The following is an 18,183-nucleotide window of genomic DNA, read 5'->3' as shown; positions in this document are numbered from 1 at the left end:
TACCATAGTACAGCAGCAAGGTTCCGTGCTGCTGCACACCTCTTGCATCATTAAAACTCATCTGGTGAAGGTGGTAAAATGACATATTTATCTAACTTAATGAAGTATGATAATATGGAGGTTCGCACAACCAACAAATTTCAGAAGATTTAGTATTCTGCTAGTTGATTCTTCCCAAGGGAGAAAGCAGTCAAGTTTTCTGCCACGCAACTTATAAGCACACACACACACACACACACACACGCATGCACACACGCACGCCCGCCCGCCCAAATGCTGAAGTGAGAGCTTACTATTAAAACTATACTGGTCCCATAACTTGGCTTGGGAAAAACAATTACTTAATGATAGAGGAAAATACGTGCATCTTATTATTGGTTTTAATTATCACAAGGAGCCAGAAAAGGCTAGCAAAATCTGTGATTGTAATCTGGTCTCTCTTTGGCATATGATTTAGTCCATAATGCTTAAGGCTTTGGCTGGACCAGCCAGAAACTGGTACATTCCCAAATTAAGCACTGATGGTATCATGTCACTTTAACTTTATTGGCAAACCTTAGCTGTCAAAATCAAATAGTCAATTTTGTTATGCCTCTACTGTTACTGTGGCTAAAAACACATGTACAAAATCAACAAAAAACAAATTGTGTTTTTCTCTTCAATGAAATAAATCAGGTATTCCAGACGGAAAAAAATATCTCAATTGGAAACTAAAAGAACAGCAAAATACTGCCAATGCTGGAAATTTGAAATAAAAACAAAGTTCTGGAAATACTCAGCAGGTCTCACAGCATCTGTGGAGAGAGAAAGAGAGTTAATCTTCGAGTCAAATGTGACTTCCTCAAGACTGAAGGAAGGTAGAAATATGATGGGTTGTATGTCACTGGAGGAGAATGATCCTTTGAATGTGGAAGTTGGTGGGTTGCAAAATGAGTACAAGGCGAAACCCTATCAGGATTCTGCGAGAGAGGGAAAGGGATGAGAGCAGTGTGGAAACAGGCCAGACACAACTGAAGGCCCTGTCAATGATGGTGGGAATGGCGGGGGGTGGGGGTTCTTGGCTACCCTCTGCCATTTCTGTTACCTCCAGCATTACGCCACCACCAAACACATCTCTCCTGTCAGTATTCCAAAGGCAGCATTCCCTCCACGACACACAGGTCCACTCCTCAAATCACCCCCCAACACCTTGTTCCTGTCCCATGTCACCGCCTGCAATTGCAGGTGTGACATCTGTCTTTTTACTTCCACTTTCCTAACAGTCCAATGCCCCACATACTGCTTCCAGGTGAAGCAGCAATTTACTGTACTTTCAATTTAGTATATTGTAATCACATCTCACAATTCAATCCTTTACAATGGGGAAGCCAAACGCAAAGCGGTCACACAGTTTGCGAAAAACCTCCGCTCAGTCCGCAAGCCTGTGACTCAGAATTTCCAGTTGCTTGCCATTTCAATTCACCACCTTGCTCTCATGCCCACATTTCTGTCATTGGTCTGCTGCAGTGTTCCAGTGAAGCTCAACAAAAGCTCCAGGAACAACACCTCATCTTCTAATTAGGCACTTCACAACCTCCTGGATTCAACAACTTCAGGCCATGAACTCTGTTCCCCATTTTGATTTTTTTTTTGCTATGTGCCAGTTTGAATCTTGTTGAAAAGGGAAGGTCTGAGATAGGGAACCAGACCTGCCAAGTATTTTCAGCACACTTCCTGTTCTTATCTCAATTGGAAACATTATCTTATACAAATCATAACAGAAATCCAGTGGGAAACCATAATAGACTTGATTACTCCACATTTGGGGTATCACACCAAACAGAATATCACAAAATGCAAGAAAAGACAGAATGGTTATCAAAAGTTGTGAATTGCCATTTCTTCGCATTGAAATTTACAAAATTTGTATCAGTTATTGTGAAGATATTTTCCTCTTATGCTTGCAGTTCACAACACTCCACATTTTTTCAGGCATTTGCAAATGTTGACAATGTGCCCCTGTAACCTGAGTCTCGATCATTTATATATATTGAGGGAAACAATGATCCCAATGATGGCCTCTGGGAACACCATTTCAGTTAATAAAACATCTATCAATCAGTGACTTCTATCCTTTAACTAACTTTGTATCCATGTTGTCATGAAAAATGATTGTCAAGAATGCTTTGGATTAAAAAGAAATTCTCATCAAAAATACTTTCGTACTACCAAGTCTTAGCTAATTTGGTTCTGTCCATGTAAATGCTGCAAGGGACAGCATCCAGACTATTATCTCCCCTTTGAAAGTTTTATAACGGTTCTGCAAGATTGTTCTTAAAGGCACCTGATCCGGCAGTTTGTATGCTTAATCAGTCACGAACTGGATCCAGACCTCTGGCTTTTGACTGTCTTCAATATTTCCCAGTTATTGTTTACTTTGTCACCTATGAAGTTGACAGTGAGTTAAGAATGTGCCCGGTGTGGCTAATATTAAGTTTTCTGAAATGGTGCAAGATGTAACGCAGGACCTACTTGTCTTCAGTTAGAGATGTGGGGCACATTATCTTAATTATTTCATGGAGAAGGTTGCTTTTCAGTTCATAGGGAGTGAAGGCTTGCCCATGGGAGTGTTCTTTTTTACGTTGGACACAAGTACCTGGTGTGAGCCTGAATTGTAACATTACATAAAGATATATATATATATATATATATACACACACACAGCATGATTGTCCTTCTAAAGTTTTCCAGGCTTCCATTTATCTTGGATAAATGATAGGGCAAGAAGGCAAGTTGGAGTACAGTATGGGGAAGTGTGAAATTATTTAATTTGGTAGGAAGAATGGAAAAGTAGAATACTTTTTTAAAAGGTGAGACACTTACAAACATTGGTTTTCCAGCCCACTTACAATAAAGATTAAGAGTAAGGAAGTTTTGCTGAAATTTTTGGGCGTTGGAGACAATACCAAGAGTACTGTTACAAATAAAAAAAAGAAAACGCTGGAAAAACTCAGCAGGTCTGACAGCATCTGTGGAGAAACAAAGTTAACTTTTCAAGTCCATACGACTCTTGTTCAGAGCTCTGAAGAAGTCATACAGACTCAAAAAGTTAACTTTGTTTCTCTCTCCACAGATGCTGTCAGACCCGCTGAGTTTTTCCAGCGTTTTCTTTTTATTAACTTTAGATTTCCAGCATCCGCAGTATTTTCTTTTTTTCTTAGTACTATTACAATTTTGGTCTTCTTACCAAAGGAAGGATATACTTGCTTTACAGGGGGGTGCAACAAAGACCAAATCAATCAGGTTGATTCCTGGGATGAGGGTGGAACTATGAAAAGTGCTTGAGTAGAATGGCCTATATTCTTTGGAATGTAGAAGAATGAGAGGTGATCTCTTTGAAATGCATAAAGTTCTTAGAGGGTTTGACAGGGTTGATGCTGAGAAACTGTTTGCCCTGGCAGGACAGTCTAGGACTAGGAATCATAGTCTCAGAATAAGAGATCAGCCATTTAGGAATGAGATGAGGAGGAAGTTGTTCACTAAAAGTGTTATGAATCTTGGGAATTTTTTGCGATGTAGATGGTCAGTCAATAACTAAATTCAAGAATCAATAGATTCTTGGGCGCCAATAAGGTAGGAAAGTGGAATTGATGTAGAAGTTTAGTCGTTGAATGATGAAGCAGACTCAAGGGGCCATATGACCTATTCCGATCTCAAGTTCTTGCGTGCCAGCCAGCCCACAGATCCTTATTGCAGCAAACATATGTTGGATTATTTATATTAATAGGCAATGATTATTTGAGCAATATCAGTTTTTAGAACCAGATGCTAATGATCTCAACCATCCTCTTTGCTGAATCAGTATATTAAAACATTTCGCAAGTTGCACTCCATGATAATTTCTATAATTAAAATATGTATTTTATTCAACATTAAGTGGTACTGCTACTAAGGGTAGCTTTACAACCAGCTAGAAATGCCTCACTTGCATAGAAGGAAATAAAATCTTTGTAGCATCACTGCACCATCTACTGGTAAGTGCAGGTTAACACTGAATTCATGTGCATGTATTTGAGAAAATAAAGGCCCAGATTGTTTTGCAGGGGGCATGTCCTATTAGTTAGGCCTGTTTATCACAGAATCACAGTGCAGAAGAGGCCCTTCGGCCCATCAAGTCTGCACCAACACGAGAAACACCTGACCTACCTACCTAATCCCATTTACCAGCACTTGGTCCATAGCCTTGAATGTTATGATGTGCCGAGTGCTCATCCAGGTACTGTTTAATGGATGCGAGGCAACCCGCCTCTATCATCCTCCCAGGCAGCACACTGCAAACCATCACCACCCTCTAGGTAAAAAAAGTTTTTCCTCACATCCCCCCTAAACTTCCTGCCCCTCACCTTGAACTTATGTCCCGTTATGACTGACCCTTCAACTAAGGGGAACAGCTGCTCCCTGTCCATGCCCCTCATAATCTTGTACACCTTGATCAGGTCGCCCCTCAGTCTTCAGTTTATGCAGGTATAAGTTTTAAAAATTCTGCCCACAAAGTTGTTGGGAGTGTGAGCTTAATGGGCAACAAGGGCATCTGAGACCCTGGTGAACAATGTGTATTTCCTTAGCCTGTTAAACAATGGAGAAGCGAACAGGAGAAGGAGCATGAATTAAAAGTTGGTGCAGAAAGAGAAGGAAAGAAAGTATGGACCAACAGAAAGATGAAGGGAGTAATAAGGTAAAGTAATAAAGGTTAATAACCTGAAGCACGAGCCCATAACTTCCGTTAATGGGGCATCGTACCTGGTCAATCAGCCTAGGAAGTCCTCACTCAAGGATTGCACAGCAATTGCCCAGGAAGCTCAAACTTCCATTGGGCAATTGCCCTGCAATGGGAACCATCTCATACTGTGATTTAAATCACAAACTTTGGATGGTTCCAACTACCTTCCAGTAATAGTTACCCAGAAAAAGTTATAAGAATTAAAACCACTTCTAATCTCTGGGTAGCTACAGTACTAACCAGCCCTCCCCCACCACCACACCCCAACGGGACCTCCCCCCCTCCCACCTGCAGCTCTCTCCACACCCTGATTGCTACCCCCACCCCGCCATTCTATCCACTTATCCACTTACATAAACTTATCTTCTCCCTATCTTCTCAAAGTGCCTGGACCTTTAAGCCTACCTGCTTTACTGCAGCTAATTCTGTAAAAAAAAAAAGGGGGCACATTTTCCTTACTTTCCAATCAGCTGCCCTCAACACAAAGTCTTGGGAACCTGCTGTTCTGCACCTTTCTCACCTGACTTCATTTAAGGGTAAGTAACTAGGATCGTGTGCAATCCGACTCGGATTGCAACGCCATGTACATTAAACCCATTCAGTCTGCTGCCCCACAGATGCTGCCTGACATCCACACCTACAATTGTCCACTTTCTGGGCAACAGATGACTGACAATCATTATGGTACGCTAGTAGTCGCTAGGCAAAGTTGTGTCATGAGTTTAATGGGCAACTCATCTGCAAATGCAGCAACTTCATGAAAATCATGGGGAGGTTAAGGGCAAGATTCTGGGGTTTCTGCAAAGCTAATAACAGAGCAACGCAAAGTGGCCAGCAACTTGTGGTGTATCTCAATTCATGGGTTATCTTTTCCTTGATACAAGTTGCTGTTCAATTTGTGCATTAATAACATAATGGGCGATTCAGACATTGTTATATTTTCTACAAGTTCTGGGCCATAGTTTATCATTTCTGTTAATACTATGCACTTTTATAATTACTGAACTACATTACTTTGTACTTAATAGTTAGAAAATAATTCTACTGTCAGAATCAAATAAGAGTGCTAATTACTTTCTTACCAGAACATCATGAACAAGAGCTTGGTAGGTCCATGTATGATGTAATGGGGTCGCCAAATCTATATTTCTGTCCACAAGAATTAATAACGGTCTTTGGAAACTGTCAATGAAAAGTAAACATATGAAAAAAAAGCTGCAAAGCACACAAATAATATCACAGATCAAACAAACTGGATGTTTTCTAGGCCAAAATAACAATAACAAACACTTGCCAACAAGCTTAAACTAAGTTTACAGCATGTCATAATATTTCTTTGCTTTTCCAAACGAAAACTTAAATCATGAGAGCTTTAAATTATAGACGGTTTACTATAAAATATTAATGCAGCTTTTAGCAATTACACAGAAACATAGAAACTAGGAGCAGGAGTAGGCCATTCAGCCCTTCGAGCCTGCTCCACCATTCATTATGATCATGGCTCATCATCTAACTCAGTAGCTCCCACTTTCTCCCCATACCCTTTGATCCCTTTCACTCCAAGAGCTATATCTAACTCCTTCTTGAAAACATAGAAAGTAGAGACCAAAACATTGTGTGGTAACGAGTTCCACAAGCTTACCACTCTCTGGGTGAAGAAATTTCTCCTCATCCCAGTCCTAAATGGTCTACCCCATATCCTCAGATTGTGACCCCTGGTTCTGGAATCCCCCACCATCGGGAACATCCTTTCTGCATCTACCCTGTCTAGTCCTGTTAGAATTTTATAGGTTTCTATGAGATCACCCCATATTCTTCTGAACTCCAACAAATATAATACGAATCGACTCAATCTCTCCTCATATGTCAGCCCCGTCATCCCAAGAATCAGTTGGGTAAACCTTCGCTGCACTCCCTCTATACCAAGTACATCCTTCCTCAGGTAAGGGGACCAAACCTGCACACAATATTCCAGGTGTGATCTCACCAAGGCCCTGTACAATTGCAGCAAGACATCCCTGTTCTGTACTCGAATCCTCTGGCTATGAAGGCCAACATACCATTTGCTTGCTTTACGCCTGCTGCACCTGCATGCTTACCTTCAGCGACTGGTGTAGAAGGACACCATGGTCTCGTTGCACTTTCCCCTCTCTCAATTTATAGCCATTCAGATAATAATCTGCCTTCCTGTTTTTGCTACCAAAATGAATAACCTTACATTTATCCACATTATACTGCATCTGCCATGCATTTGCCCACTCACTCAGCTTGTCCAACTCACACTGAAGCATCTCTGCATCCTCCTCACAGCTCACCCTCCCACCCAGCTTTGTGTCATCTGCAAATTTGGAGATATTACATTTAATTCCCTCATCTAAATCATTAATATATATTGTGAATAACTGGGGTCCCAGCACCGATCCCTGTGGTACCCGACTAGTCACTGCCTGCCACTTGGAAAAAGACCCATTTATTCCTACTCTTTGCTCCCTGGTCTATAGACCGGTCTATAATTCCCTGTTTTCTCTCTGCCTCCTTTTTTAAATAGTGTGGTTACATTAGCTATCCTCCAATCTGTAGGAACTGTTCCAGAGTCTATAGAATCTCAGAAGATGACCACCAATGCATCCACTATTTCTAGGGCCATTTCCTTAAGTACCTTGGGATGTAGATTACCTCTTATGTGGGACTTTGTCAAAAGCCTTCTGAAAGTCAAATAAACCACATCCACTGGCTCCCCTTCATCAACTCTACCAGTTACGTCCTCGAAAAATTCCAGTAGATTTTTCAAACATGATTTCCCATTCATAAATCCATGCTGATTCTGTCTGATTCTGCCACTGTTTTCCACGTGCTCAGCTATTAAATCTTCTACAATGGACTCTTGAATTTTCCTCACTACTGACATCAGGCTGACTGGTCTATAATTCCCTGTTTTCTCTCTGCCTCCCTTTTTAAATAGTGGGGTTACATTAGGTACCCTCCAATCTGTAGGAACTGTTCCAGAGCCTATAGAATCTCAGAAGATGACCACCAATGCATCCACTATTTCTAGGGCCATTTCCTTAAGTACTCTGGGATGTAGATTCAGGCCCCGGGGATTTACCGGCCTTCAATCCCATCAATTTCCCCAACATCGTTTCCCTACTAATACTTATTACTTTCAGTTCCTCCCTCTCACTAAACCCTGTGTTCCCCAACATTTCTGGTACGTTATTAGTGTCGTCCTTTGTGAAGGCAGAACCAAAGTATGTATTTAGCTGGTCAGCCATTTCTTTGTTCCCCATTATAAATTCCAGTTTCTGACTGTAAGGGACCTACATTTGTCTTCACCAATCTTTTTCTCTTCACATACCTATAGAAACTTTTACAGTCAGTTTTTAAGCGCCCTGCAAGCTTATTCTCGTACTCTAATCAATCCCCTACAGTAATTACAGTATTAGCTGTTTCATTTATATGAGAGAAATCATGTTTTAACATTCACACTGATGAATCGCTCCCCTTTCTAGCCTTCAAAATAAAAACAAAGTAGTTGTTTGAACAACCAGCCAAAAAAAACCTCACATCATGAAGTTAAAAGTTGCAAAATAGACCGAACTAGAATTTCAGAAGGAATTGCTAGCTTAGTAAACCACTGAGATTTTTTGTTCTCCTTACTTTCAAGAATATCTAAATAGAAAATCTTAAGTTCAAATTGGGCACCTAACTGTACTATTGGAGCTTGAATTAAATATGATTATAAGCATCCTGCCGATCCATGGCAGGACACTCCAATACCCCTAAAGGCTCACGCGCAATGGGTTCTGGGTTATGCTCACTATTTAACACCAACCCCCACCCTCCGGAGGGAAAATGTTATTATCGAGACAATTAGGTTTAGCAGTGACATGCACATTAAAACACAATGCAATTTTGCTTTTTATATCATTTATAATATGATATAATGGTTAGAGCACCCAAACCATAAACAAATGATATAAATAAGCCCTTCACTAAAACTCTAGATAATCACTTCACTAAAACTCTCAAAAGGAATTACTTCCAGCTTGTGTCAGAATCCAAATAAATTGTAGAAATTACAAGAGTCGTTCCATCAATTCTAATTTTGGAAGAAGCTCGTTCTCATGTTCAGTGATTTAACTAGATACACAAGAAGTCATACAGAAAGTAAGTGCAAATGCTTTTTCAAAGCTTGTTTAAATTTTGCTCAACTTCAAAGAGGCATTTTCTTATAGCCAGGATTGATTTCTGAACAGAGAATTAAGTTCCTGATGTTAGGAAATAGCAGTCAGGATTCGGGAGACGTTCTGAGGAGCAAACCCTGCAAGGGAGCAGTCATTAAGGCAGTCTGAGTCACAGCATCTTTGAGGGAGTTTGAAGGCTAGGTCTTTGGATAGAATTGGAATCCCTTGTGAAGAAGACAGTTTTTTTAAAGAGATTGTATAACTCACAGTGAAAGCTGGCTTTTAGGTGAGTTCTTGAGAAATCCATGCACTCTGTCTTGGTTGCATCTGTCATTTACTCTGTAGGGTGGCTGTTAATCCATGTGGACCTCAAGTTAATTCTGAATGCTAGTGTATGAGGTGCGTATATTAGTAAATTATTTTACTTTTTTAATTTTGTATAGTAAAGTTTGTTCAGAACCCCTGGAATCTTATGGTTTCATTCCAAAAGCCAGAGTCTTTAACCTCAACCTTTGACTATTTTAAACAAAGTGTTATTGGTCCCTAACTGGACCTCAACCGATGTCCCAGGGTCTGGCCAAGGATCGTAACACTTTATTGTACCTGAATTGTCCTCCACCAAGACCGTCCCCTGTGAAGAGACTATTTCTGGCATCTCGCAGATTTTCTCGCAGCTTCTTATCCAATTTCTAAAAAAAAAGTAGAATTGCAAAAAATGTCTATAATTTTTAAGCAGAAAGGAAAGCATCAAAAAGCTAGTACTCTTAGATATGACAATTCATATGAACAGTACAGACTAGTAGTTTGTTATACATAGAAATAAGGACTTAAACTTCAAATTATACATTAGATTGTGGGAAGTATGTGTAAATAGTGAAGTCCGAGGAGCCTTAGATATTGGGCTTAAGACCTCATTACAATGAGAATGACACTGTGGAAGCAGCAAGTAGGTGAGCGGCTGGACTGAAGATCAGGAGTCAGATGAACGATTGATTTAGGGGTGGTCTGTGAAAGGACTGGGTGAGATACAGAGGAAGGACCAGGGATAGGGGCGGGAGCTGTGGAGTTGGGGGAGTTGGTAGAATAACTGGGGCCTCAAACAGCTTAGAGCCACAGTTTCTGGATATTTATTTTGGCTTACTATTTTGCAACCGTGGCTACATTTCAAAGGTTCTTCATAATCTGTAAAACACTTTGGATATCCTAAAGTCAGGGAAGGCACAACATAAAGGGAAGACAGACAGTCAGACTTATATAGCACCTTTCGTGACCTCAGGATGTCCCCAAAGCTCTATAAAGTAAATAAAAGTACATTTTTTAAAGTGTAGTCACTGTTGTAATGTACAAAAATTGTTTCTTTCCTCACCGTTTTTATTGATATAACAATAAGTGCTTTTTACCCCAGCAGGGCAAACCAATGTTACAGGAGGGACTTGAAACAGATGTCAGACCCTTATTTGGATATGCAAAGGGGTCAACATCTGTTTCAGGCATAAGTGAAGGACAGCTCTTGCTTATTCTTAGCCAAATGGTGGAACACTTCTAGTTGAAAACGGTTCTGTTTGCTGCCAATGAGGTGCACACACTGTTGTACCGAAGTGACATCATTGCAAGCGATGGATTCCATTTGCTGGTGATGTCTGTGTACACCACACTCCTGATTTCAGTGTTTTTCAGTGAAGGGAACTATTGCACTTGTAGTCATTCAAATTTAAATTGCCTAATTTATTCAAAAGTACATAAAATTCCCTTGTCCCTTACAGGATTTTAATTTCCATTTGATTCCATACACCAATGTTGTAGCAAGCTACCCTCTTATGCATCACAAGAGGCTGATAAATAAAAAGTAAGCAAAGACAAAATGCAAGTTTATTTTCCCTCGTAAACTCCAAAATGCCTCATTTACTTTCTCGATAATAAGATAAAGTTGATAATATAAGGTTATATGGTTTTGCAAAGCTGCTGACAATGGGGAAAATAGATTATTCCAAAAACCAAAGCAGCTCTGGCACAATTAGATTGTGAAGCAGTGCTTTGAAGTTTGAATGGCATGATACTGCTCTCATTGTGCTACATGTGGTTGCATTGAGTTTCTTTTTCTTCAGTATTTGAAAGAAAAATAAGGCATGAGAGCTGGACTGGTTTCTATGGCGAAGTATAGCTTTAATCACCTTGGTACGGAATATGCAAATACTCAGAATATGAAACACTGTCTCCTGCTCCCTGCACTATGGCTATTTATTAAAATCGTACACAGGGGCACAGCACCACTGGTTTTCTGCACATGCTCAGACCAGTGCACATTGGCATACATGTATCGAAGGCGATCTTTGTGGCCAACTTGCATTAGCAGGAGACACAGCTGTTGAAAATATGCACATGCTTCCTGTCCACCAATTTGGAAGTGTGACACCTGAAAAATTACCATTACTTGGCCCAAATTAGCCCATGGTGTGAATTTTTTTTAACTGTCAAAACTGCTTTATTTATTGAATATTTGCTGCAAATGCGCAGATAGATCCATTTCAATGCTGTTTACTTTTCAAAGCAAGCTAAAGCTTTCTAAGAAAAATCATATTCTGTTTAAATCAAATGATGTATCCCTGATTTACTGAGGCCCTATGCTTTGGAGTTCCCACCCACCTTCATTCCTCCTTTAAAATGCTCCCTAAAATTGAACTCTTTGACCAAATCTTTTATTAACTGCACTAATGTCTCCTTCTGTGGCTTCGTGTCAATTTTTTTATTCATTCATGGCATGTGGGCTTCGATGGCTGGGCCAGCATTTACTGCCCATCCCCAGCTGCCCTTGGGAAGGTGAAAGTGAACTGCCTTCTTGAACCGTTGCAGTCCATGTGGTGTAGGTACACCCACAGTGCTGTCAGGAAGGGAGTTCCAGGATTTTGACCCAGTAACAGTGAAGGAACAGCGATATATTTCCAAGTCAGGATGGTGAGTGACTTGGAGGGGAACTTCCAGGTGGTGGTGTTCCCATCTATCTGCTGCCCGCGTCCTTCTAGACGGTAATGGTCGTGGATTTGGAAGGTGCTGTCGAAGGAACCTTGGTGAATTCCTGCATTGCATATTGTAGATGGTACACACAGCTGCGTCGATGTTGGAGGGAGTGAACATTTGTTGATGTGGTGCCAATCAAGTGGGCTGCTTTGTCCTGGATGGTGCCTAGCTTCTTAAGTGTTGTCGGAGCTGTACTCATCCAGGCAAGTGGTGAGTATTCCATCACTCTCCTGACTTGCAGATGGTGGACAGGCTTTGGGGAGTCAGGGGGTGGGTTACTTGTTGCACTATTCCTAGCCTCTGGCCTGCTCTTGTAGCCACAGTATTTATATGGTTAGTCCAATTATCTGATTCAGTCCTGAAGTGCCTTGGAATTTATTATGTTCAAGTTGCTCAGTCACTGCTACTGAGAGTCTGTCCAGCATACTTTCAGAGTGAACTGCGTTTGCAATCAGTGGCAGTCCCTTAGCAGGTTTATTAACTTAATATTCACAAAAGTTCTCTGTGAATTTTGCATTCATCAAATTGAGAAGTATTAGTGTTATATAAAAAACATTTTTATTTTGGCATCAACTTTGGAAACTAGCTTACAGATCACAAATGCTTTTCCTTGAATAGCCTCATGGGATATTTAACATTTATATGAGCAGGCAAATGGGACGTTAGTTTAATAGTTCATCCGACACTGTGGTTCTCTCAAACCCTATAGACTTAGAGGTGAGAATACTATCAACTGAAATAACTACATATTAAGTTGATTTGCTTCACTGACTGATGGAAACAAAACTTTCTAACACTAGATAATGTGACTTTTAAATAACTGATAGCTACATAAATGCAAGTCTTTGAATTTTATATTATGTCCAGTTCTTAAAAAGAACCATGGATTTTCTATCACGTAAATTGAAAGAAATTAAAATGAATTTCCTACCACTGCTACCATGTCAGCTGCATTTCCTCGAGGGCTTCGTATAATTGGAACAGCACCTAATGGAAAGAAGGCTATCAGGTTACAAGACTTAAAGTTTGCAAAATTTATTTACTTTTGAATAAGAGGCTAACATTTCTTTTAGTTTTTTTTCCCTGTTCCTCACATCACTCACGCTTTCCTCACTTTGAACTAGACAGCAGAAGTGCAGTCTGGCAGTTTCCTCTGGATATCCAGTTTACCTCTGCCTGACTTCTGTCTATAATTCTGTCCATGAAATTTGAAACTCAACAAATGGGAACTGTAGAGGTGCAATCATGCATCACGATCAACGACTGTGTGACATAAAATACTTGCTTTCACAACTGGTCAACCCAAATTAGTCTTATTGCTACATTTTTGTAGCATTTAACTTAATTCTGTAAACTTCTCACACTCAACCTGGTGAAAGATTTACTGCTTTTCCAATTTCTCAAATACTAGGTTCCAGCATATAATATTCAATAACAAAAATAACAATTTTTAGTAAACTTCTTACTACCTCATTTTATAAAGCAGTATTTAAGAAATGCATAAAGCAGGGAATTTTCTTTAAACCGTTTGATATATTATTCTAGTCTTAAAAGAGCCCATGGTAATACGTGTAAGAATTTGTTGTACTGTACTTACCCATTGTAACAAAGAAGCAGAAGAGGCTGTCCACCAGCGTGTCCATAATGATTTCCATTTCACTGTCAGTGATATCAGGTCTATTGATCGCTGAAAGCAAGATTATATCAAGTAATGTTGAAAAAAATGTCAAATCACGTGCATAGAAAGACAGGGAGGAAGGAGGGCTAGAGGAGAAGGATAGGTGCAAGCAGGACAGGGAAGGTAACAGGCAGAAGACAAAAAAAACCCAAGAATAGTAGAAAATAGAGAGGCAAAAGGGAGGAAGGAACTTAAAACAATCACCACCAAGAGAAAAAAGTACCAGGAAAACTAATGGGACTAAAGATTGACAAGTCCCTTGGACCTGATGCCCTGCATCCTAGAATCTTAAAAGCAGTGACCGGAGAGATAGTGGATGCATATGGTTATAATCTTCCAAAATTCCCTAGATTCTGGAAAGCTCCCAGTGGATTGGAAAACTGCAAATGTAACATCCTTATTCAAGGAGAGAGACAGAAAGCAGGAAACTATAGACCAATTAGCCCAACATCTGGCTTGGGAACCAGCTAGAATCCATTATTAAAGAGGTAGCAGCAGGACATTTACAAAATCATAATACAATCAATCGGAGTCAACATGGTTTCATGAATGGGAAATCATGCTTGACAAATTTATTAGAGTTCCTTGAGACGAATTATTTGTCTATAACAAGTAGAAAGGATAAAAGGAAATCAGTAGATGCCATGCATTTGGATTTCCAAAAGGCATTCAATTTGGTGCCACATGAAAGGTTACTACACAAGATTAGAATTCATGGTGTTGGAGGTGATATATTATAGCAAGGACAGAGGCTTTGCTAACAGAAAATAGAGAGTCAGGATAAATGAGTCTTTTCAGGTTGGCAAACTGTTAACTAGTGGAGTGCAAAAGGAATAAGTGCTGCGGCCTCTAACATTTACAATCTACATTGACAACTTGGATGAAGGGATTGAGGGTATTGTAGCCAAATTTGCTGACAATACAAAGATAGGTAAGAAAGCAGATTGTGAAGAGGATACAGAGCCTTCAAAGGGATACAGATAGGTTAAGTGAGTAGATAGGTTACAGATAGGTTAAGTTAAGTGTGAGAGATGGAGTATGCTGTGGGAAAATGAAATATTAAATTAAGATATAATGAAGTTGTCCATTTTGGCAAGAATATTATTTAAATGGAGGAGACACATCACAGAATGCTGTGGTGCAGCGGGATCTGGATGTCCTTGCACATGAATCACAAAAGGTTAGTATGCAGTTATCACAAGTATTTAGCAAGGCGAATAGAATGTTGGTCCATTGCAGGGCAAAGGGAGTAGGGAAACTGTACAGGCATTGATAAGATCGCACCCGGAGTGCTTTGTACAGTTTTGCTCTCCTTATTCAGGAAGGGATATACTTGTATTGGAAGTAGTTTAAAGAAGGTTCACTAGGCTGATTCCTGGGATGAAGGGATTATCTTATGAGGACCTATGTTCATTGCAGTTTAGAAGAACAAGAGGTGATCTCATTGAAACATCCGAGGTGGCCTGACAGGGTAGATGCTGTGGGAGAATCTAGAACTGGACGGCAGAGTTTTTAAATAAGGGGTCTCCCATTTAGGACAGAGATCAGGAAGAATTTAATCTCTTAGAGGGTCATTAGTCTTTGGAATATTCTACCCCAGACAGCAGTGGAGGCTGGGTCATTGAATATATTCAAGGCCAAGTTAGAGATTTTTAACCCACAATGGAATCAAGGGTTATTGTGGGGGCCAGCAGCAAAGTGGAGTCAGATCAGCCATGATCTTACTGAATGATGATGCAGGCTGGAGGGACCAAATGGCCTACTCCTGCTCCTATTTCTTATGATACGATTAATGAAAGATTGCACTGGATCATGGTGCCTATTTGAAAAAACACGGATAGGTGCTGGGTTACAAAGTGTCAAAAAACATGCTTTGCAGAAGTGATGTAAGCTGACCAAGGATCAAGCTGCAAAACACACTTGACAAAGATATAGATAGTTCAGGATCCAGATCTGGAGTGGAGGCAGGTGAGTGGTGGCACACAGGTGGTGCTGATTCTCAAGGTGGCGGTTAAAGCTAAAGAGAGTTGCCTTTATCGTCCGGAGGCATGATCTCAGGTTATTTTTACAAGTTTATTAGTTGTTAAATTATCAGAAAATGGATAGAAAAGATTGAAAGAAAATAAGCATGACTAGACAGAACAGAGGCAAGATATTGGAATTTTGACAGGAAGTAGAAGTTGACACCGGTGAGCAAATAGGGCCCTTAGCTTCAAAATATTGGCCCGGGTGGTACCAGGGAAGATGCGCTAGGGGGCTCCCCCCACACACCCTAGAGTTCCCCATACAAGGGATGCAGGGGAATTACCAGGGAAGTTCAAACTTCCAATGGACAATTACCCAGCAGTGGGAACCATCCAAAACTCCGATATATATTGAAGACTTTGGATGGTTCCGACTGTCTTACCAGGCTTGAGGAGCTTTAACCCAGGAAAAGTTAGAAGAATTAAAACCACTTCCAACTTCTGGGTAACCATACCTTGCCTTCTCTCTGGCTTCTCAAAGTGGCTGGGACATTTTAACTTACTTGCTTTAAAGCAACTAATGCCATAAAAAAGGAGGCATGACTTCACTTGCCCCACTTCAACCGCACTCGACTGAAGGCCTCAGGGGCCTGTTGCACTGCGCTTATCTCACCCGGCCTAGGTTGGAAGATCGGGCAAGAAAGGTGCAGCTGCATTCCAGTGTAAGTAAAAAGGGGAGGACTGGCAATCCAAAGTTGATTGCCACTCCTCAGAAGTTCTAGCCCATTATGTAATTAAAATCTCGGAAAGAAATTATTAAAAATAAATTGGAGTGCAGTAAAGAAAGAGTAAAAAAGTACTCGAAGAGGCTAAAACAAAGCCAGGGCAAGCTCTGGAGATGTACATTAGGAGCTGGCTGGGTGGGCTATAAATGAAACCCGAGAATGTGTCAATACCTGGGCAATGCGTGATATTGGTTTGGCGGCATTGAAAAGCGCATTTGATTTCACTCTCAAGTAGAGGTGAGGACTAATCCTTTCCAGATATATTTGTGTCAGAATACCAAATGTTTTTCTTTCATCCTAACATCAATGAATTCTGATAAAGGCTACAAAGTCCTAATTCACCAATGCCTTTTTAGCACAACTGCATGCTGTCAGTGCCAGTAATGGGTTATGTTGTTAATTTAACGTGGCAGATCTTTCAATATTGTAAAGACCCATTATAACATTATCAACAGATGTAACTGTACCAAAATGTTAACATTTTCAACATAATTTTTCTATAGACAGTGCCTAACATCAGCTTTTTCAATGCATCTTGGACATACGTTGTTTTTAAAATATAACAAACATGCATCCTGAAAGGAAAAATGTTATGTTTCAAGCCAGTTAATTTATTTGGCTATTCAGTGGTGCGTCTTACAATACCGTTATTTTGAAGATAGCCAGATACATTTTGAAATGAACACCTTTCGCTGACAACTCTAATGCACTCCTGGTTCACCTGCAGATAAGTCCAAAGTCTGGATCAACCCCATTCTGAAGCAAATACACAATTTTCATTTTGTCTGCACCTACATCTTATTCCAAGAATTATTTTTATACATTGTGTGTTTGTTATTTTGAACCATCAAAAACTGGCTTGAGCCTAAATGAATCATTTTTCCAAAAAACATTATTCATGCACTTATCAACTACAGAACTGAATAAGAGATTAAAACCAATACCATGATATGAGATAAGCTCCTTGTTCTGGTTGCACAACACAAACATGTCATCTTCCAAAGTGATAAAGTTTAGATATTGATCAAATACCTGAAAAAATAAGGATAGTAAAATTGGAAGCAAGGGCAGAATGATGTTTCAACTGTACATATTGTTATGTAAATACAAAATTTGCTTGGGATTAACTGACATAGCACAAACATGTTGGAACTGAAACTTTAGATTGCTATTTTCACTTTCAATCTGAATGTTTTAATCACATTATCCCAGCAATTTGTTTTCTGGGGCTTAGCTTCAAGGTACTTTCAAGGTATTCAAGGCCCTAACATCTGAGCTCCGCAGCATTGGATTGTAGGGGGGAGGGGGGTGGGGGGAAACCCCAAAGATGCACTGGGGAATCCCCTTTCGGAGTTCACAGGTAAGGTTTACATGGCAATTGCCCAGAAGTGCAAACTTCCCCTGGGCAATGGTCCAGCACCGGAACCATTCAAAATGCAATTTAAATCGTAAACTTAAGATGGTTCTGACTAGGTTACAACATAGTTACCCAGGAAAAGTTAGAAGAATTAAAACCACTTCTAACATCTGGGTAACTATTGTACAGACCCAGACCGACCCCCACAGGTCTCACCACACTTACCCGGCCCCTCAAGGGACACCCCGAACCTTCAGGGGCCCCACCCACTGCCCCGCCCATCCCCATCCACCCACAGGAGAATCTCCCACTGCCACCCCCACGCACCCCACCAAGGGGGAGTCTCCCACTGCAGCCCCTCACTCCCACGGTGGAGTCTCCCACTATCCCCCACCCCCAACGGGATTCCGCTTCACCCTAAGTGGGCCCAATACTCCCAGA

General features: G+C 40.5%; 1 protein-coding gene across 4 annotated transcripts in view; it reads right to left on the bottom strand.

Moving 5' to 3' along the window:
- scfd1 (sec1 family domain containing 1) overlaps positions 1–18,183 on the bottom strand; it is a 247,864-nt gene that overhangs the window by 208,261 nt on the left and 21,420 nt on the right. For all 4 annotated transcript variants that reach the window (XM_041214893.1, XM_041214895.1, XM_041214894.1 and 1 more), the window contains exons 6-10: positions 17,330–17,417; positions 13,556–13,645; positions 12,890–12,945; positions 9,547–9,632; positions 5,842–5,941 (exon numbers count right to left, since the gene is read on the bottom strand). In XM_041214893.1, the coding sequence (XP_041070827.1) occupies positions 5,842–5,941; positions 9,547–9,632; positions 12,890–12,945; positions 13,556–13,645; positions 17,330–17,417 (420 nt within the window). The remainder of the gene's footprint in view (positions 1–5,841; positions 5,942–9,546; positions 9,633–12,889; positions 12,946–13,555; positions 13,646–17,329; positions 17,418–18,183) is intronic.

The sequence above is a fragment of the Carcharodon carcharias genome, chromosome 20 (genome assembly GCF_017639515.1).
Source record: "Carcharodon carcharias isolate sCarCar2 chromosome 20, sCarCar2.pri, whole genome shotgun sequence".
In the NCBI taxonomy this organism is placed as follows: Eukaryota; Metazoa; Chordata; class Chondrichthyes; order Lamniformes; family Lamnidae; genus Carcharodon; species Carcharodon carcharias.
This window is presented reverse-complemented; position numbering and strand designations above follow the sequence as displayed.